This window comes from Python bivittatus, unplaced genomic scaffold (genome assembly GCF_059951505.1).
Source record: "Python bivittatus isolate LINGU-HERP-01145 unplaced genomic scaffold, Pbiv_v1 ctg000970_np1212, whole genome shotgun sequence".
In the NCBI taxonomy this organism is placed as follows: domain Eukaryota; kingdom Metazoa; phylum Chordata; class Lepidosauria; order Squamata; family Pythonidae; genus Python; species Python bivittatus.
In genome coordinates, this window is record NW_028277121.1 from 2,739,575 (window position 1) to 2,762,668 (window position 23,094).

The window sequence follows — 23,094 nt, forward strand, 5'->3', positions numbered from 1 at the left end:
AATGCTTCCTATAAAGATGCTTGCAGATGTACTGTGCATTCACTGAATGCCTGGCACAGAAGAACTGGTTATTTCAAGTCAACACCGGCAGCTTTCAGACTGAGAGGAGCCTGGGGTCCTAAAACAGAAGAAAATAATTTGGAACAGGTTTTCATTTCCTATACTTGGCTAGGAAATAACTATTTTAGGATCTGGATCTTAGTGAAGTACTAGTTCCAATCCGCTTCCTTGGAGCTTTGGGGCAATGGCGCAAAATAGACATTTAAATGTCAGGAGGAAGAAGTAGAATTGGACTCGGAATGGCCATTCCATTACAGCAGTGTTGTCCAAACTTGGCTGCTTTAAGATGAGTGGACTTCAACTCCCAGAATTCCTATGCTGGCTGGGGAATTCTGGGAGTTGAAGTCCACTCATCTTAAAGCGGCCAAGTTTGGACAACACTGCATTACAGTATCATGGAAGCTGAGAGATTCTGAGCATTGTCCTCAGGTCCATGCTGTCATTCTGAACAACTGCGTCACTAAGCAGCATTAGCTCCTGATCAGCTTCAAATCTCAACTACGAGTTTCACTGCACGCAAAAAAGAAATTACAAACATCTCTTCCCTCCCATAAAACTCTTTCTACCTCTTTGACGGAGAATGGGCACAAGAGTTTCTCATCCCAAAAGTAGAGTTTGAAGAGCGTAGCTCAGAAAACATAAATGCTTCTTTCTACGAGCTCTGGCAAACGGCATCCATCAGATAAAGCTTCAGTTTGCCCACAGATTTTGTCCTATTCTGGTGAAAACAACAAGGTGCAGCCATTTTGATTTTTCCCAGGATGCCTAATGGGAAAACAGAACTCCATTTTTCCATTCTTGTTCCATTCCTGGAGGGAGGAACAAGAAAAGGCAACCTTTGAAGAGATCCAAACTGGGTTCTGCTACTTCCAGCATTCTAGATCAGGTACCGAATGGGAGGTTGGGGGGGGGGTACACTTAATGGGTGGTTCCCCTCTGCCCCAACAATCCGGAGGCTGCAACTTTAATGGGCTTTCGAGAAAGAATGCAATTATTTAACAGGAACATTTGTACCAAACATTTCCAACTGCTGAAAGAATAAACATTATCTCAGTAATTCTCACCACAGATTTTTTAAAAGACTATTATTATCCCATAATATAAATAGAACCGAAGCAGAGGAATAGCAGATTAAGTCTCCATCTGCAGTGCAAATAATGGATCTCCTCGGAACTAACTATGATGGCCTATTCACTGTCTTACTTCCATCTACCTATAAGCTGAGTAACTACCACCAACGTAACACTGTGATATTACAGATCTTAGCTAACTGTTGTCTGTTCTTTCGACCATAGCATGATAATAAAAAACATGAAATAATAACAACAACAATTCTACTTGAAAGTGTAGGAAGAATCCCAGCTTAATGTTCTCAAACTCCAGTATTATACAACACAGAACTTTTCAGAGTTTCATTCTATGTAGGATGCCCACACACACACACACACACACCCCATGGCCATTAGCTCACCCTACAGATGGCATGGTTCCTGCACTATAATTGACACTTTGGTTTGGTTTCTTTGTATGCCATGACTGGAAATGACATCACAAAGGGGTCCCTGTTATCACACTAGGGCTGCTTAGATAACTGGGAGTGGTCATGCTAATATTTATTTGTACTTTTTATGTCTACCGGATATCATACTACCTATGTATACTTCTTCAAGGAATTCTAACATGCAAAGCAACCACCTTTTGTCTCATTCTATGCAATCATTTAAAACCCGGGTCCCTAGCACATCAAAGGGCCTGAAGAAGGGTTTGGGTTGATTTTATTATTCAGATTTGGTTGCCCCTGAAGAAAAGTAACTCAACATAATATATATTGGGTGTATTGTAAGATGCACTGCCTTCCTTTCTCAGTCCTCTTTCTCACCTGGAATGATCAAGCAGAGGTAGAAACTACACCACGTAGGAGTTACAGGAACGAAGCATGAAGAAATTTTAATTGCAAATAACTGGGAACAGACCTCTTTTTCTCTCCATCAAATATTTGGTTGAGGAATGCTTGGAGTCTCTCAAAGTTGATGGCAGATAAATGACATTTTTAATTGAAATTGTAAATACAAATGTGACACAGAGGATAGAAAAAGCTCATAAACGTCAGTATTTTGTGTAACAGTGATGCTTTCATCTTTTTAACCAAATATGGAGTAGACAGACACATAAGCTGCTCATAGTCTCATGTCCTACTTCCAGAAGAAACCATTTTCTGCAAGGAGCAAACAAAATATTAAATGGACATTGGGGGAGGGAAAGAGATTTGGTCGTGGTTAAGAAGAGTTAACTTTGTCCCCATGACACACGTAGTGATTAAAAAGAAAACATCAGGTATTCTAATTAGATTGTGTACTAACTCCTGTCCAGTTTACTAATACTAAGTATTAACCCAAGCCATCAATCTCTAAATTCATTCAGCCCGAGGGCCTGATATCAGCCTATTTCTATCCCATTGCAGTGCCTTATTTATCAACGGATTTAAATTAGCTCAGACAGTGCAGAAGTCATTAATATTTTCCAGAGCAGTATCAGTTATCAAGGTTGTACAGCTGCAGCAGAACTAAACTGTTGAACGCATTTAAACCAATTATGAAAACAGTTCTTGGTCTGATGTTTAAGCCCGTGACCTTTATTAAAATTGATTCAAAAGTGAAGGGAAGTGCCTACATTCGTCCTCTGGTGCCATTGTTTTCGTCAATTTTGTAAACAGTAAAGATAAGTGTTAGAAATATCCTCATGCTTATTTTTGCATCCTGAAACGTCAAGCAAAAAAACCACAACAAACCAAAAGAAAAACCAAAGAACTTTAACCTGCAATCTTAGTAACCGTCATGTGTTTACTAGTGTCAGTTGTCCCCTTTCTGAGACTGTCAGAAACGGGTGTTCATAAGTAAAGGTACCCAATCCAATAAACCAGGTTGAATAGGGCAAAGGCTGTGGGAAAGAAAATTCGAGAGTAGGAGTCAATTTTGGCCACTCGGATGTGTATCCTTCCTTCTTTCCATGATCCTGTGCGACATTCATCAAAGCAGCAAAAGAAGCTGGAGCAGTCTTTACCTTCAAGGCACTCGTATCCATAACTGTTGTCGCGTTCTTGAAAGTGATGGACATTATTAATCGGAATTAGTGTTGATCCCTGGCGGACAGGCAGTGCGGATGGATTCTAAAGAAAGTGACAAGAGAGTTTAAAGTTTCTTTTCCTAGGGACTAGTGAAATACTCAGCCAGTTTTTCTCCCCCCAAATTCTTTTACTGATCCATTTTCAAACAGCTATACGTAGAATAATATAAAATAAAAATCAACAATTTACTGAACACAAAAAGGAAAAACTTTGAACAAGAAGAAAATACATAAAACAACATACACAAACGAACAGGCAACTATAATTACAACTATATCCCGTTCACCTGATTTCGTACATTTTTAAAAGGAAAAAAATAAAATTAATATTAACCGAGCCTGTTCAAAAAAATTTTCCAAAAGGGAGAGAAAATGTGACATTTTCTGAATATATAATTTTATCAAAAATTACTAAATCACACATCTCTGAAATCCAATCCTTTACATCTGGAATTATAGTACTTTTCTATCTCCTAAGGATTATTCTTTTTGCTATTGTCAAAGCATGAAAAACCCATCTTTGTTCTCAACTTGTTAAATTCCAAGTCGTTGGTATATAATTCAGTACAATATACATATATTTAAAAACCAGAGTTTTCTCAATAATTCTGACAATGTATTGTACCACATTACTCCAAAAGGGGTACAAGGAAGAACAAGACCATAACATAAGAGTTGAAGCCCCCTCAAATTTCTTGCAACACCAACACAAATAATGATTAGCCCATACTTTGCGAAACATTCTAGATGGCATCCAGTACATATGAAAAACAATCTTTTGATGGATTAATTTCAGTTTTAAATCACAGGACAGAAACTTAGTATTCGTCCAATACTAAGTTAGATGAGGGTTATGGAGAAAAAAGATGGCGGAGTTCCTCCCTATACATGCAGAAAAATCACGTGATGTAGCTTTTCCTGTACTATGTCATCTGGTGGATCTCGTGTTTAAATCTCCTTTATAAGAAATTTCTATATTAACTGAAAATAAGATTGTGTCACAATTAAGAATTCTACCTAGTTTTTTCTCGTACGCCATTTTTATGTACGGAGATTTGCTTTCTACACGAACACTCATGCCTACAACACACTATTTCAAGTAGTGCTAGTTCTAATCAAAGGATTTTCTACTTTGCCCAACTCTTGTCAATTCATTTAATGTCTGCTTTCCTTATTACCACCTATCATTTTCCCTCTCCCTGTCTCATTTTTTTTCATTATTATACCTTGAAATGTTGTGTTTCCAGATGGACAGCTAAGCACATGTCTTTGACTAAGGCTAGCAGCGGACCACAAGCAATGGGCTCTTCCTTTTTAGAAAGCATCTCTACATCTTTCTCATCACAAAAAAAATCCCACAAGAGTGAGTCAGTGGGATCCAAATGATTGTGTGGAAGCCTCACAGTGCAGGGGGACGGAGGGGCTTGTACCTAAATTTAGTATCAAATGCTCATCATGAGAGAACGCAAATGCTAAGACAGCTTACAGTTCATTGTGGGGTGCCTCTCTCCTATCAGTCCTCTCTCCTAGCCTTTTCCACGTCTACTTGAAGTCACTGTGAGAGTTCATCCATCTGTTTGGAAGTCATGTAAAGCCCCGTACATGGGGGTGTGACATAATGTAAAATCCACGTCTCTCTGCTCTGAGAGCTTAAAGGAAGGTGGGCTGCACGGATCATTCAACTGGCTTCTACACATACCTTCCTACAACCACTGAGCACCAGGACCTGAATAGTTCTCAAAGCTAATGCACTGCAAAGGTCTGTGAGTTCAATTCCCAGTAGAGTTTGAACCCCCAGAATAACACCTGGCTATGTAGATCTGAAGGTTTGAAATAAGGGATGAAAATGGTCACGTACTACCTCCTGGTAGTTACTGTAACAGTTTGGGCTGAGGGATCACATCATCTTCTCCTTGGTCCAGCTATATATTTCCATCCTGGTCTGACCAGGGGATGTGATCAGAGTTTGACCTAGTGGCTATGGGATGGCGTGGAGGAGGCTCAGACTGAATCTCAGCAAGATGGAGCTATGGTTTATACAGAGACTGCTCGACACCAAGAAAGCCCTTTGAAGCAATTGAGACTTCTCTTGGGACTCTCCTGGAAGTCAGCAGCCTTTCCTCGGCTCAGGCTGGTCTTCCTGCTGTGACTGTTCCTGGGTCCGTGCCCTTGTCATCTCCCAGGTAAGACTACTACTGCAATTTGCTCTAAATGGGGTTGCCCTTGAAGATTGCCCACTTGCTGATCAGCAGAAGCCAGGAGAGCACAAGGACATCTGTGCTGCAGGAAGATCTGGGTCCAGTTCTGTGGAAGTCAAGGGAGAATGCTGGGAGTTCCCACTCACTAGGAAATTAGGGGCAGGACCCTAGAGATGGCTTCCGAGGTTACATCCCTTCCCTTTGGAACAGCTTCCCCCCCTCAAGGTCAAAATGGCTCTTTCCTTATTATCATTCAGGGGAACAGTAAAAACTAGTATAAGATAGACAGCATTAGGCATCAGGGTTACTGATTACATTTTCAACTTTACTTTAAATGTTTACTGGTGGTAACTGTAAGCCACCTACAGTAGACTCGATGGATTAGGCACTATACAAATACCTGAATAAATCAAATAAATATCATAGCCTGTGAAATATATGGACGTGCAGCAGTAGAAAAACACTGATTATGAATTTAATCAAGTAGTGCAGAGTTACAGTGTTCTTGAATGCAAGAGCATTCCGTTAATGTATTGAAACCTTGACTTTCCAGAAATGGTGTCTTCTCTAAAAACAAGTGTTTTCAGAGCAAGTATCTTGAGAATGGGGTTGGAATAGTATGAAAGAATCAGCCAATAAAACTCCAAGGTTCAATAAAAGTTGCTGAAATTCTATGATTAAATTTTAAACAGGCATTTTATCCCAAACTGCTTTTTCAGCGTTCTTGGTAACATTTAGATCTAACAGAGCCAATTATATTTCTGCAATGTTGTTAAAATGCAGTGCTTAAACACATTATAATGCAATAAGCAGATAATTTGTTCTCTGCATGAGAAAAAAAAAGTTTAGAATAGGTCCCATTTATGACATATCGACTGCAATATAATTGTTTCTTTGTTATTAGAAAAAGCATTGATTTTTCCCAATCCAATAGAAGTAATATAGGATCCCAGATGGATGTAATCCATTAGTCACTGAAGAGGCAGACCAATTAGCTCTAGAATAATACCTGGGCAATTTATCCACACCTCTAAATATTTAAAAGAGATGTTAATGCTGCCACTAATTTATTATACTCATGTTATTATTGCCGCTATATTATTCTATTTCTACATCTCTTGTAAAGTCACCTGCAAAAGTTTTTTTGAAGGAAAACTTTAATTTAAATAAAGAAAAGCCTCAGCTAGATCCCCATCATTCATCCTTGTTCCTTTTGCCAAAGAAAGACTCCAATTTAAAATAATAATACTAACAATAACCGAATCCGTTCAATGTACTTCTTCTTCTTCTCTGCGCATGACTTCTGTCATTCTGCTGGCCATCGGTGAAGACCCTTCTCCGTTTGGGGCTTCAAACAAGCATCGGGTTGCTTATTTGCTGTGCTGTTTTCTGCAATTATTCTGACAGCCAAGCAGGGGGGATTTGGATCTACAAGTGCCCATAAGCTAAGCAGTAGTAACATTTATTCAGTCATCTATTTATTTAAAAGATTTGTATGGCTGCCCATCTTAAACAACTCTGGGCGGTTCACAACAGCAATAAAACCCAATAACCGTAAAACCGTAACGCAAAAACCCAGTGCCTTAATCCTCCCTTGGGATCCCCCACAACCAGCTCCAAATACCCTCATTCCATTCTATCTAGTAGTAAAGCTATAGTTGAATGAAATGGAGCAAGATGGGCGGTGACAAATTTGAAATATAAATAAATAAATAAAATAAAATGTTCCGGGCTGGCTTTTGTGTTACTTTGACAGTAGTATTATTTCCAAAGTAACAGAAGAAAGTGTGTGGGAGGACATGGGACGCTGTGAGCCAGGAATTTCATTGCTAACCATCCATTTTGTCTCTTAGTACTCTGTTGCAAATAAGCATTTATTTAGCTTTAGTAGTGGGAAGCAGACTCTAAGACAGTGTTTCTCAACCTTAGCAACTTTAAGAAGTGACTTCAACTCCCAGAATTCCCCAGCCAGCTCTGGGAGTTGAAGTCCACACAGTTTGAAGTTGACACGGTTGAGAAACACTGCTAGAATCCTACTCTTAATCTTGTGTTGAATCTTTTTCTCCCTGTCCTTGACCCATCATGCTGGCTGGGGAATTCTCGGAGTTGAAGTCCACACATCTTAAAGTTACCATGGTTGAGAAACACTGCTCTAAGACATCCATCCAGACCGGGGTCTGGAGCTTCAAGGAAAGATGGTGGAATCAAACCACTTCTCTACACAGACCAAGATAATTCTTTTTTTTTTATGTGAGAATATTTGCTCATGTAAACGCCTGTCTACATTTAGAAATAAATCATGGGCCTTGACACATGAATATCACAGTAGAGCATTAAGGAAGAGCAAATGGAAATTATTTTGTCATAAATGTGTTTTTGTGATGGACTTGGTGAAGGATAAGGAGAAAAGGATTCAACAGAGAAAGGAGAAATGGGATTAAAAGTAGGATTCCAGCAGTGTTTCTCAACCTTGGCAACTTCAAGCTGGGTGGACTTGGCTGGCTGGGGAATTCTGGGAGTTGAAATCCACCCAGCTTGAAGTTGCCAAGGTTGAGAAACACTGGATTATAAAGCAGATAAATTGCTTGCATTACTATTTTCCTAAAATAGGTTATCAACTTTGTTTATTTGGTCCTGAAGGTTAATCCTCCAGTGACCAACAAATCTTTATAAAAGCCAAAGAGAAGAAGAGAAGATGTTATAAAATGGGGAAAGGGGTTGCAACCATTAAGGCACACACACACACACACACACAGGCCATCCTTGTGCTAAAAAGCAAGGACTCTCGCACTTTCAGTCTGTTCATGGGGCTATTTGTGATGCAAATAATGTACCAGCCTAGATTTGCACATTGCTTTAGAGGTGATGGGCACCCCTTGGATTGTGCTACCCAAGACACCTGTTCAGTCTGTTGACATGGTAGACAACAAGCAAGGAAAGTACATCTACTTGCCACAACACTAATATTACTAGTCAAAATACAACTACATTTGACAATAGATACACTCTCTGTTGGGAGGTGGAAATTTTGCAGATTCAGAAGTTGCTTTCAGCATGAAAATCTGGCATAACGCAGAGCTCGAATGTAAGGGAGTGCCTTAAGACTTTGCCATTCTGTTCAATTTAAAAGTATCAGCTCCAGCTGGAATGAATAGAGGTTTTGCCTTCCCTTGTAAAGGCATGTATATGTCACACTTGTGTGTATATGCGCATTTGCATATGTGTGTCTGCCAGAAGCCAGACACCAGAAAGGGCAGAGCCAGTAAGCAAGAAAGTAAACAAACCTGTTGCTCAGTTTTAATTGTTTGTAAAATAAGAATCTCCACTTATAAAATGAATTGATCCCCCATCTCCACTTTCATATACCTACCAATCTTCCTCTTACCCACAAATCACTCTTACACACTCATATAGAAACATAAATACCCATATACGTTCCCCTCTTTCTTACCGGTAGAAACAGGAGAAAAGAAGGAAAACGATGGAGAAGGATAACGAAGGGAAGGGAAACGTAAACTGGGAAAGGAAGAAAAAGGGGGAAGAAAAGAAGATGGAGATAAATTGAGGAAAAGAGATTACTAGACAGGGAAGGAAAGAGAAAGAAGCCTTTTTAATCAAAAGGGTTAACGCTCCCAGACGATGATTAATGTTCACGGGCATCCTGGCTTTTCAGGAGAGATGTTCGCAACTATTTGCAACTACTCTCTACTCGTTTGCTTGCAACAGATTCTTCTGCCTTTATTATGGACTCTACCATCCCATCAATTTACAGATAATTATTTGGGGGAAAACTAGTCTCCCTATCTGTAAATATGTAAGTGAATTTTTACGGTGCCTTAATTTTCAGTTTAGCCTTTCTTTAATTTGAAAAACTTCTTTGCAGTTCTCATGATTCCAATTAAGTTATCTCTTTTTCTAACTAAATGCTCAGAACCTTTTTAAAAACAGACCCTTCGCATTGGAGTTAAACAAATTAACTTGTTTATTTATAGAAGATGGATAGTTGTGCATATTGATTAATATATGCTACATATTAATATTTTAGCATGTTTACTCTTTGGGGATTATTAAATGCTCCTTTTCTGCCCCATAATTTCTTTTAAAGTTCAGTTCCATTGATGGCAAAAAGTAATTGTTATAGATAGTAATTGAGAGAGTGGCATACCAAAACTGAGTTATCAACAAATATAACAAAATGCGTGCTGGCCAGGTTATCTCTGATGAATGAAAACTGCCATAACGCCTACAATATTCTTTTTTTCTGAAATCATATCCCTTGAATATGATTTCCGAAATATAAGAAGTGTGTGTTACTGCTTAGTATTGTAGCATCTTCCAACCTGGCGCCCTCTGGATACCAATTCTCATCGCTCCCCAAAATGTCCATTCTTGTTGTGTTTGATGCGAGTTGCAATCTGGAGGGTACCTGGGGAAGACAGGCTGCTCAGTAACTTAGGTGTGTGCAAAAGGCAGAGAAAGAAGCTGGAGAAGATGTGGGTAAATAAGAAACAGCTTGCTCTGAGTTAGTACCAGTGGTTTGGCTGACAGCACTCGTTTATGGAAGATTTGATATCATTGCAGTCAGTGACTGTGTCCTAGAATATAACATTATTATTTTTTCTCCTTAGGTTGCTATCACAATAAGCAAGGTTATCACTTTGTCTACAGTGCACGCGCCCAAAAACAAAACAGCCAAGGACAGAACTGCATGCTATGCAAAAGCTTCTGAAGCACCATGTTCATCACCTGAAAGCCTACAGGAGCCTCGTGAGCCGGGCCTTTCCAAAATGGCCTATCACAAATAATGGGATTTCGTTTTGCGCTATCCCAGAACAGCGGTCCCCTGCTCTGACACCGCCACCGGCAGTGTTTTGCATCCCCTCTCATCCCCACCTTTACATTCGGATGTTTTCCTGTTTGTTGTGGACACACACCGAACTGCACGAGCAGAAGGAAGTATTTTCCTCATGCCAGAAACCAAAGATAAGCCCATACATAGGGCCTGTTGTCGCTGTTACTACAGCTAATGCTCAGTTACTGTATATATTGATTTATGTATTTTATTATATTATAAGGAGCTTAATTCCAGGAAGGAGGGCAATGACAAACTTAGACAAGCTGATGAAAGATAAGGACATTTCAGAGGCAACAACTAACACAGAGCAATAACCTTTCCAATGGTAAAATCAGCTGTGAAAGCTAAGCATAGAGAGTAAGATGGATTTGAGTTATGGATTTGGAAATGGTTACTAAAAGTTCCTTGGGCTGCAAGAATGAAATCCATCCATCCTCAACCAAATAAAAACTAAGTGCTCCTTGAGGTGACAACCAGCGTGCAAAATATCACACATTTGGGACATGTGATATGAGAGAATGATGGATTAGGAAAAAATTATCGTCCTTATTGAGGTTGAGGGAAGTAGAAGAAGGGGAAGACAATGGAAAAGGCGGGTGGACGTGACATCACTGGAATGTCCTTGGAAGAGCAACAGATTGATTATTGGTGACAGTCAAGGTGGCGAGCACTTGTCCATGTGCTCGCCTATTCAGTGGCACCTAACTGATCTAACTGTATTATGGTCTGATTCATCCTCCAGAAGTATAAAACAGGAAAATAAAGCCAATCTATAATTGAAGAGAAAAAAATAAAATATAAAGAATGATTTTCCATAAGCTAAAGCAGAAATAAAGTCCAATCCACGAGATGAAATCCAATTTAAACTACAGCTCGCCATGCCTGTATGTGGAAGAAACAGCTTCAGGGACCCTTTTCCGACTCTGCACTCTTCAGCTGTTTTGTATGACAACCCGCAACTTCCTACAAAGCTGGCTAGAGGTCATGGGAATTCCAGTCCAACACCCGAATAATACCAAGTTGAGGAATGCTGCCTACGAATCACAGAACCCCATTTTACTTGGTTTCCCCTTGTGCCTAAAATTGGGGGACTGATAGTGCTGGTTGCCCACCCTTCTCCTCTGCTGAATCAAGGAGTACAAAGGCTACTGTTTAGTTGCTGATGAGCTCTGTTCATGGTTAAGCTGCATTCAGTTTCGTGTTATCTACAACATACCACCAGTGAAATATTCCTAGAGCAACAAAACAGGAAGCTAAACCACAGAATAGCACTGGATATTAAAACATCCCCTGTATGAGCTTCCTTCTGTAAGATCATAATAACAGTGAGGACCAGGGAAACCCAACGTTAACTTCCTCCCAGCTCTTAGACTTACTGAGGACTTGTTTTTTGATTTCTTGCCTTTCTCCTTGTCCTCTTTTCTGTTGCTGGTGAAATAATGCAAGGCTCCATATTCCATCAAGGCAGCAAAAACAAAGATAAAGCACACTGAGACAAAGAGGTCCATTGCTGTGACATAAGACACCTTGGGAAGAGACTTCCTTGCAATGGTACTCAGGGTGGTCATGGTCAAAACGGTAGTGATTCCTGTTCAGAAATAAAGGAAACGGTTTCACCAAGAGAATCTGGCAATCAGAAGTGGGTCTTGGTAAGATAACGTAATTATGAGCCATTCCCAGATCTGCAAGGAGACAGTCATAAATTGACGGCCAATGGTTATAGCGTTTAGGCTCCACAGAGATACAAGGATATGGAAAAGGAGATCTGATTATGGCTTTAATTATGCATTTATTGTATTTTAATTGGTTTATTTTTGTCAGTCATTTTGGAAGCCTACTGGCTGAGACCAGAAAGCAAAGCCAAGCCGAGCAGTGCAGACACCATGTTATACGGTTAACAACGATCACAATCTGATTAAGTCTCCAAATATTATGATTAGCGGAAGGTTCATGTTTTAAGACTGAAAACATGTTTTTGCCCTGCCAAGCTTGCATACTGTTTTATTTATTATGTTAAAAGTTCCAGTTTGATATGACTGGCATTTGGGGTTTTCTGATAGCTTTAAAGATGTTGCTAGATACAGATGTCAGATGATTAAGGGGCATTGGGGTTCAAAAGCAATATAATAGCTGTAGACCCAGGAGAATGATAGGGTTACCTCAGACATTCCATCTTTATTATACTCCTCGTCTTTGACAAGCATGCAAACTGGCCCAAAGGTCTACAGCAGTCTTCAGATGCAGTTGACGTTCTCAGAGCCTGAATAACATAGGCACGTTTACCATGTTGCTGCTAGTCAAGGACAGCAGGAATTCAGCAATCCCAAACACATCTAGAGAGGATCAATCTGGGGAAAGTTGATCCATGGATTTTCATATCTTCTCTAATTCTGGTGATACCCCTTTTAACTTGTGTTTCGTTTCATCAAGAAGTCCAAAGAGAACTCAAATCTGAGAAATGTAGTATGACGTTGCAGAACGTTGGTAGTTCAGAATGAACAGCTATCGGTGCAAGTTTGGCTATGATGCTACAAGTAATTCCTGTTTTAAATACCTCTGTGGAAATCGACTTGCACGACAGGACTTTCCATGTGGTTCAGCTCATCCCAGTACAATGGACTGAGCTGTTAGATTCACAGCGGCCCATGGGGTCCACTGAGTGCAGTCACGAAAGTCAGTATGGTGGCTGCCACAGTGCAATTGAAGCTCCACCATTTTTCCATATGGAGTTCTGTCTGTTTTGCTTCAATCACACCATAGAGGCCACCACCTTGACTTTTTTGACCACACCGTCCAGACAGATTGTCCCCAATCGTACTGGAGATCAGGCCAAAGTTTAGCCGCTTAATTTTTTATTTAACTAAAAGAATTCAAGAAAAAGGGAGGGGACAAAGTCTTGGAGGTGAGTGGGCAGCTGTAGAAAGGTTACTCCAGAGAAATGGTTCCTTTTTTTAAAAAAAGTAGTAATTTGGCTGCTTCTCACAAGAGTAATCAACTTTTTTTTCAATCACCCAATAATAGGCTGCCAGGTTTTTGAACAATGTCTAAGGGAAGTGTAATTAAAGCAAGCTTCTTAGTCTACGAAGAAGACTTGCGGAGTCAAGATAACGAGTCTGCCTTAATACGTTGCTAGCAAACCGCAGAACTGGATTTATATTCCACTTTGGGTATCCTCCACCTGATATGATGCATCTGGAGAAGAGATCCTGAACTTAGACTACGCAGATCATTTTTATGCTTTTAATGTTTAGTTTGTGTCCATGTGCCAAACAATTTATTCATTTGATGGCTGGTGTGGGTCTTCCGGGCTGTGTGGCCGTGTTCTGGAAGTTTTGCTTCCTAACGTTTCGCCAGCACCGCTGGTGCTGGCGAAACGTTAGGAAACAAAACTTCCAGAACACGGCCACACAGCCCGGAAGACCTACACCAGCCATCGTATGCCGGCCGTGAAAGCCTTCGACAATATATTTATTCATTTCCTGACCTATCCCAGATGTTCTCTGGGCGAAACAAATAAAGTAATGAAATGACATACGAACGACCACAAAGATTTAAATCTCAGCTTGGAACAGGATGCAAATAGAGGTGATTTGGAAAAAAATAAAATAGGTACCTAATGATGTCCTTGCAGGCACAGCGTCCTTATTAATCCAGAATGAGACCCAGGACAGCACAACCGTCAGTATGCATGGGATGTACGTCTGAATGGTAAAATACCCCATGCGTCTGCTCAGCACAAAGAAGATTGTCATGACAACATAATCCCCTGGAAGGAGAAGAAAAGTATCCACAATCAACACTATCGCATACGCGATCCTTTGCATCTGCCTTTTTGGTTTCCACTTCTCTGCAGCGGAATGGTTGCTGACGGGGAGGAACTATTTTATGGAAGGCTGGAGATCAACGATCGCATCGCTGGAGACCAAACGCAACCGATCAAACGAGTTCAAAACCACGTCCAGCAATTACTTGCTTCCTAAGAGATTATTGGCTGTGGTTTTAGGCTGTCAGACTAAAATGACCAACTGAGAAGGAGAAGCGTAACTGTAATTATAATTATTTTTGTCATTTCCAGGGAGAAGGGGGGCGTGCGTGTGTCCTGTTTTCGTTTTCTGTATGTCTAGTTATGAGAACGCAATAAAACAATAAGCGGTCAAGAAAAGAAACGATCAAATATCATCATGCTCCATTTTTTAGTGGCTTGGGGAGGTTGGCATAATACCCCCAAAACTTTGACAACCCAGTCCTATCCATGCAGCTCCACCAGCAGGGTAAGTGTATATAGGACTGCAGTATGAGAATACGCTGCTGTGTAAGTCCAGAAATACCTATGACATGTAATCCCATTTAAACAGACGCAGAGGAATTCCAGAATTCTTACCAGACTGTGTATGAGAAATATCTGTTGTATTTCGTAAACCTACAAAGGCAAATTGATACAACCTCCAGTATTTGGGGTCTGCTACTTCAACTGATGACTTTTTCCATTTGTATATAATTTCATTTCTTGGATATCCATCTAAGGAAATGACAGCAAAATGAATAAGAACATCAGTTCCTGGGTCCGGAGAGAAGGTTGGAGTAATTTTACATAGAACATTTTTGCTTTCTGGTTGTAACTGCAAGGTGGAAAATTGTAAAAGCTCATTGGGTCAAGCTTGACTCTGGTGATTCACATGGGCACATCCATATTGTTTTCTTTGTACACGTGAAACATGCGTGTCTTGCCAAGGTCTCCTTCTGGGATCTATGTTTTGAGTTCCTAATCTCTCATCCAAGCACTAACTAGATTCAACCCAGTTTAAATTTAAGAAGAACAGCTAAGTGGACAACTTCAGGGATACTTTTAGGAAATTGTCTGATATATTGCTGGATAAAGTGCCTTGCCTGGAAGCGAAGTGGGGATATAAATAAAGATGTTTTTGCAGAGTCCTTGGTGCTCTCTGAGCTTGGTGGTTTGCTTGCAGATATTTCATCACCCAACTAGTAATGTTAGCTAGTCGGGTAATGAAATGTTTGCGAGCAAACCACCAAGCTCAGAGAGCACCAAGGACTCCACAGTTCAACCCTGAGCTACAGATATTCTCTTCGACTGAAAGATGTTTTCACTTACATTGTTAAAAATGGTGCAGAGTCCTAAATAAGAAGGTACTTCTTGCCCCATTAGAGTTGTGCAAGATCCTATGGCATATGAAGTACGTCAGAAGATGATGTGGGCTAACGGTGTGCTATGATTCTGCCCTTTGAGCTAGGAAGTTATGCCTCAGAGTATCCAGGCAACGTGTGCTGAAATTGCAAAGCTGCAGGTAGTTTTTAAATAGTATTTCCAGGAGCTGGAAGTAGAACTTCCATGCTCTGCATAACTCTATGCCCAAATTAATTATGTAAATGGCTAAAAATAGCAGAATTATGCAAGCCAAGGCAAAGTATTGACATCCTTGATTAATACAGGTCACAAGCCCTGTAGGTGGAGGCAAGATGGGGAGCTCCTTCAGCTTGCTGACTCCAACATCTCTTTCTGATGGCTCCACTTATTTTACCTCTCCATGTTCACTGCATTCAGGGGAACTGAGGTTTGTTGCTGCGTGAGATCCAAAACATAGTCCCGCTCAATGTTGGGCTACCAGAAGCACCCTAGATGCCTAATCTACTAGAATCCTAATTGGATTAACCTAGATAGGTGAAGACACCTCTGTCACGCTTCCTGCCAAATGGCGGAGCACTGGCATGGGGAGGACTAGAAAGGCCAGCTAACAAACCTCCCCCCACCCCCGAAGAACTGGAAAGAAATTAGGAGCGGAGCAACATAGTCCAGCTGTCATGGTGTGGCAATGGACCATGCTGAACGATGAAAGAGAGAAGTGTCTGTTGGGGAATGATCCAGACCATCTGGCCTGGGGCAAGGCCTTGTTCTCAAGAAGTAAAAATAAGGGCCTGGCTGCTGGAAACCACATTCAGTTTATCTGTGTCAACCCTCATGTCTTGCTTTCATCCACCTCAAAGAACCTGAACATGGAATATGAGTGCCTCTTCCTTGTGCTCCCTAGACTGTATGTGAGAACTGGTTATACAACTCGGAATAAACTTCATTTTATTCTCTGCCCACTCCACGGATTGGTCTGAGCCAAAAGTCTGCCTTGGAACCCAGACTTCTGACATCCACGAATGGGGCTTGCCCTAAGAGGGAACAATCTTGGACTTCTCAATGGCCTTCAAGATCATCATTCTCCAGATTATCCTTCTGGACCTTTCCCCCCCTCCCCCTTTTGTGTTGAGCTGCAATTCCTGGTCATGGCCTGCTTTCAGGAACCTGACCCCCCCCCCTCCTTTTTCCTGACAGTCAGGAAGGCAGTGAAAATTGAACTGTTTCATGGAGCTTTAAACTCTATGAAGATCCAAGTTCTAAGTTGGAAGAAGACATTATCTCATTTTTGCAAATTGTGTTGGACATTTTTTTTCTGCTATTGCTCTGTTGAGTTAATTTTAATGTGTTTTGTAAACCACCCTGAGTCTTTTAGGAGGGTGGGGGTGTAGAAACATAATAAATAAATAAAATGACGGACAGCTCTGGTGGTTTCCCCTCCAATTACTAACCAAGCCTCACCCTACTTAGCATTATCGACTACTGCTGCCCCTTTCTCTATGGATCCATTTAAACTGGGAAAATGTGCCATAAGCCACCCAAGAACTCATTCAGTCCCAAATCTAAGAGAAGGAACAGTGCAAACTGCTTTTCAGATTCTTCAGCCGCAAGATCTCAACTTCAACCTCATCATATAGTTGAGAAATACATATAAAAACGTTTACCACCTACAGCTCGAAAACTCGAGTGGACAGGAATGCTCATCCATAGGAAAATTATGCAGCTGAAGGTAGCACTCCGCATTAATTGTCAGCCTGAGGAGAGAAGAGCGAGATATCGGAGGTTTTACCAAGAAGTCATCAGACATGGGGTTTTTTTCCCTTTTGTGAGTGGGGGCATTGCTCATCCTTGGGTTCCAGAGGTTATATGTTATAAGATTTTTGCATTTTTAATTCTTGGATGCCACCCAGAGCCACTTGGGCAAGATGGGGTGGGGGGTAGGGCTAAATAAATCATATACGTAAATAAATAAAATATATTTTAACCGAGACATCAGTGGCATTCCTCTTCAGTGGTAGGCTTCCCAAGGGGTAATACAAGCTGTTTCTGAAATGCTGTCCAGCTCCATAAGCCATAAGTGGAGAAACAATGCTTAGGGCAGTGTTGTCCAAACTTGGCCACTTTAAGATGAGTGGACTTCAACTCCCAGAATTCTGGCTGGGGAATTCTGGGAGTTGAAGTCCACTCATCTTAAAGTGGCCAAGTTTGGACAACACTGGCTTAGGCTCACCTCACTGCTGCACGAATTACAGTTCAGGCAAATTCATGACAGTCCAGGATTACCACTAATTATGGTCACGACAACTATGTGCCATAGTCACATCCAACCATGCCAACCTCAGTTGGAAAAAGCATTTTGCTGCAAAAATGCCGAGGTCTAGCATTTCAGCTCCACTGCTCTCGGGATCTGCTGTGCGCAAGCCGAAACTGTGGCCAGGTATCTGGGAAATCTTTCAATGCTTCGATTTCTATTTTTCTGCAATTGACCTCTTCCTTCCAAAGCAGCCTCTCAGAAGTTCTTGAAGGTTGCTGGGCATTTGATTTTTGCTGAACTGGTATCGGCAAGAAGTCGCGTAGAGAATCTGGACCGAGAAGTCTACCTAACGTAAGTCACAAAAGATTGACAATTGCGTATATTTACCCTGAAGGCCTTAGATTATATTGGTTCTGATTATGCGGGGAAGAGCAGCGTAAGAAGCATTATTGAACAGCAGTCGTAAATAAGTGTGATATTGACCAGGGCTGGATCAGGAGCGGAACATTGCTTAAATACATATAGCAGCAGCCAAAGATGGACTCCAGCTATGATGCTCCCACCCTTTTCGATCGCGTTGGAATTGTTAGATGACTCCTCGGAAGAACACACAATTGTGCATCCCAAGAAAAACACAGAGCTGCCTAAAATCCTAGCTATCTTCCGCCTATAGGTTTGTGACTTGAAGCTGGCACCAACCATTATAGCCTCTACTGCATATTCTGTGCAGTTCTTCACGGGGAGAAAACGCGCTGGAGTTTCTTCAGCCAAAAGGCAGCAACTGAGTGGCTTTAGGGGAAGCGGAGGAGTAAATTATGAGCCTGAGAAAAAGGTGGGGGTGAGAATTGCCAGCAATCCATTCCTGCCTTTGCCCTCCAGGGGAAAGAAGACCACCCAGCAAAGGAGTGGGGACCGTGTCAGATTCTACTGCTGTGTCTTCCATCTCTACCCCACAAACCCTGCTTTCTCTTCCAGAAGGGGCAAATCTAATCACGCGATTTTTCCCTGCAAAGAAGCCTCCCAGATGACAAGTCCAAGGGATGGGTGACACGCTTAGAAAAGGGGCGGGGCTTTGATCACGCGGCTGCCATCTTGGAGCTCTTGGCCCTCCCTGCAGAGAGCCCCGTTTTGGCCCTACGGAGCAAAGTGGTATCCGGATCGATATACAGATTTCGGGGCGGGAAGATTATTGTATGCGGAAAGTTGGAGAGGCGGGGAAATACCTACGGTACAGCAGAAGATCGGATAATAAAATTAACTGACCTGGTAGAAACGGTGAAGCTGACCAGTCTGGCCAGAGAGAAAATGACAAAGATTTCCTTGGAAGGCCTATATGGACTTTTTGTTGAAAGAAGAAAAGATTGGACGGATGATTTCGGGATTCGGGGATTAAAAAGGGATGAAGAGGATGGGGAAGAGATGATGATGATAATTCCTCAATAGAAAGAAGAGCAGAAGGCATAATTGTATGTTTTCTTTCTTTCCTTTCCTTTCCTTTCCTTTTCTCTCTAACTTACTTTCTGCTTTTGTTTGTTTTGTGTACTTTTACTGTACTGAAAAATTCTAATTTTATCTACACACCCAGACACACACACACACGGATTTGGGGGGCCAAATATGCAGATGTGCACAAGAACAGGGTCAAAACTACCCAGGATCAGCGTGAATGTGTCAGGGTGAGGATCCGGTGCCCTTCCCTCCCAGCGATCCTTCTGCAGATCCTTGACTTCCTCCATTATTGGCACTGGGAAATCCCTGATCTGTTTCCTTTTGACTCACGCAGAGGCTCAATTAACTGGCAACAAGGAAGGCTGTTCCATATTTTTTGTGACTACAGGATACATGATGCACCACTTTACCAAAACGACATTCAAGCACTTTGTCCAGCTCCAGGTTGCAACTCGGGGACAGGTAGAAGTTGGACAATTTCTATGGCTCTGCTGAAACACCCCCCCCCCCCCTGTTTTTCTTCCACCGTGCACACTCAGTCATTCCTCCAGGGCACTTAGACTGTTTCATCCCATGTGGGCGTTAAAGGAATACAGCCTTAGCAAACGATGCCTGAGCTTGCTCTGTTTCTGATTTTGTTTCCTCTCCCTTCCTCATCCCTTTTTCCTTGTGTGCCATGACCACTGATCTCTCGGCCATTCTCGGAGCCTTTGGGGGCCGAAGGGAAAGGTAAAACGAATGCTTTAACATAGCAATCCAACTGTTTGTGATTAGGATTATGCAGATAAACAGAAATCTGGTCCGCTTCACCGCCTGCTTTAGAAGAACACCACACAGTCCCCACCAACTTCATGCGTGTCTTCATGGGCAGCTGTGCAAAAGCTTTTGGAAGCCAGTGAGTTACAGGGAGAGAAAGACTACACTGGATTGGTGAGTGCATTTTGGGGGACAGAGAACACGTGGGGTGGCAGCAGGGAGCCTAAATCAGAAGCAAAGCTTTAAAAAAAAACTACAAATACTTATTTGTTAACAAATGCTCTGAAAAAGGCTAGCATTAGGAGAATGAGTTTTTTGCTGCTATCAAAAGGGAAACAAAAACTCATATAAAAAAGATTTGTGTCAGTTCCAGGGCTGGAAAATATTTCTCACCCTCTTATTAGGTATTTTTAGAGAGTGGGGAAATTTTGAATCTGCGGAGAAAGGAATTTGCACCATGAAAAGTGAAATGAAGATGAGATACAGACCTGGGATTTATATGCAAGGGGTACAACATTCCTGTTGATGAATGCTGAGCAATGCAGATTCCTGCTCTGTCTGGATTACCTTTTTCTGATATACCCATAAGAAAAGGTAAGATAAACAGGGATGATGTGCTCATTTTTATGAGAGTATATCTGACTAACTTCAGCAGGTCTTCCTGGCAAACACTCTACACAAGCACATCCATGAACATGGTTGGTTCACTTCTGTGAAATGAGGCATGAACTATTGCTATTGCTCCTCAATGTTTCTTTACTTAAATCCACAAATGCGCCCAAAGTGGAACTCACTTTTTAGTTACGCATCAGGGCATGCTCCAGAGAGCGCAACAACTCCAATTTCAGAAGCAGGGAATTTAATATAACCGTGTCTCCTTATTTGGCAGGTGTCTTTACCTTAGGGTGTACAATACTCGCCCATCACTCCAGATACGAAGCAGGCGGTTTGGAGTGGTGATCCAATGGGCATCTGATTTCCTAGAATTTCTGAAGAAGGTGTCAGGAATCCAGATTTTTCCAACCATATTGCTATTCAACATAAGGACTTTTATGCTGCTGTTGAATTTCAAGCGACTGTCGTACCAGGTCTGAGCAAAAATTATGTCTATGGTATACTCCTAAAAGAAGAGAAATAATAATTTTAGCATAAAAATACAGAAAGTAAATAGTATATGGAAAGGGACGTTGAAATGTTGAGTAAATTAAATTAGGAAAAAGCAGAGATCAATAGCAAACCAGGCTGGGACTGAGGTTCAGCGAGTTTGGATTTTCAGTGAAAGAGCAAGTCAGAATAGACATCTTGATCCTCAGCTGTCCCTGAATGCAGAAATGGGATCTATGATAAGGAACGTATTTGCACATGTTAGCCAACCGTTCCCAAACCACTTGAATTGGCAAGTATTATTCACACCATGGTTACACCCTGTCTTGACCCTTGCAAATCCAAAATTGAACTGCACTTTTCATTTGGGTTCTTGACCTTGTTGTACCCCACCCAGAGCCCCTTTGGACTGGGGCAGGGAAGGAAGGAAGGAAGGAAGGAAGGAAGGAAGGAAGGAAGGAAGGAAGGAAGGAAGGAAGGAAGGAAGGAAGGAAGGAAGGAAGGAAGGACACAGCTGATGCCCAACACAGCAGTCAGACTACTAACTTGCGCCTGGAATCAGTGACTTCATAACGTCAGAACATGCCATGTCCTGCTGGATTGGACTCCTGGCCCACCTAGTCCAGCAGTCTGTTGTCATAGTCAGTGGCCAAGCGACTACATGGGGAAGGCCACTAGTCTCCCAGCAGATGAGCTTCAGAGGCGGTCAAACTGCCATCATGGATTCCCAGGACTTCCAAGAATTGGCCCAACACTTTTTTGAAGCCAGCCAAGATGGTAGCTAGCACCACATCTTGGGGTAGCAAATGCCAAAGTTGAATTACATATTGGGTTAAAAAAAAAAATCCTTTGTCTGTCCTGATTCAATTTCATTGGGTCACCTCTGGTTCTAGTATTTTGGGAAGGGAAAAAGAGCTTCTCCTTGTCCACTTGATCCACACCGTGCATGATTTTGTACATCTCAATCATGTTTCCTCTTCTTCTCCTTTCTAGACGAAAAGCCCCAAGTGTTGCCACCTTTCCTTCTAGGGAAGCCCCAGCCTCTGGATCATCTTAGCTGCTCTCCTCTGAACCTTCTCTAGCTCCACTGTATCCTTTTTGAGGTGTGGTGGCCAGAACTGCACACAATATTCCAGATGTGTTTGCACCATTGATTTAGCAGTACTTAAAGTTCTGAACAGGTGGCCAGGCGCTTACCAGACACAGCTGAAGGTGTCAGCCTTGATTTTTCAAATCCTAGAGGGTTTGTGACGGGAGTGTTTAAAGAAATTGCCTCTCATCGGGGGCCTGTCCAGATCTGCAGGAGAGGTTTTCCTGAACATGTTTCTCCTGTCGGAGCTGTGGCTACCTGGCACCTCGGGAATGGCTGCTCACCACCTTTGACCCCTCCTCCCTCAGGTTTAGAAAACCTATAAAAAGCCATCTTTTTCCCAAGCTAATTCTCTTTAGCATTAAACTGAAGTTCAGTTTTAAGCTTTCTGCACTGTTTCTTAACTTCGCAAACTGCTGACATAGGAAGGCAGACTATTAATTGACTAAATACTTCTTTTTTAGTTCATGCAGGGAGGGGGTAAGATCCTGACTCCTGAAGTCTGCCCTCTCCGAGTGACTCACCCACTCCGTATGAAAACACACTGAGCCAGTCCAAGATAGCCCCAGAGGGGCAAGCCGCTGCAGTTCATCTGTCTATGGCGTGAACAAAATGCGTACATAAAGTCTTCGTCTTCACATGTCAAAGACATATTTGAGGGCATTAGTTCTGACTGAAGGACAAAAAATTGATCTGGAAAGGAGAGTTTGCTGTTGTCTGCCTTTATTTTTTGGAGAGGGAGAAGTGAGAGATATTGGATGAAAGGAAACCTACACCGAGAGAAGATAATTGGATGAAGACAAAGAAGACGGGAAAAGAAAGAGAATATCACATAATGGGAGGCAGGCACGTGTTCCAGACGGATTATAGAGTGTACACAGGGTAAAGAACATGTTCACGTACACATTGCTCCCAGTCTTGAAGAAAAATACATGAAGTTACTACAATACAGTGAAAGAGATGGCTGCACATCCGTGAACTTTGGTTGCTAATACTGCGCATAAAAAGTAATCATCTAACATCACCAACTGCTGTGATGAAGACATTAATTAGTAAGAAACA

At 41.7% G+C, this 23,094-nt stretch overlaps 1 protein-coding gene across 1 annotated transcript; it reads right to left on the reverse strand.

Annotated features, from left to right (window-relative positions):
- Positions 1–2,947: 2,947 nt before the first annotated feature.
- On the reverse strand, positions 2,948–20,865 carry GABRG1 (gamma-aminobutyric acid type A receptor subunit gamma1). The gene is made up of 6 exons (XM_007423346.2): positions 20,738–20,865; positions 17,051–17,133; positions 14,618–14,755; positions 13,850–14,002; positions 11,613–11,824; positions 2,948–3,226 (listed from the first exon to the last, which is right to left on the reverse strand). The coding sequence occupies exons 1-6, from the start codon at positions 20,863–20,865 to the stop codon at positions 2,948–2,950; spliced, it is 993 nt and encodes a 330-aa protein (XP_007423408.2).
- Positions 20,866–23,094: the final 2,229 nt, after the last annotated feature.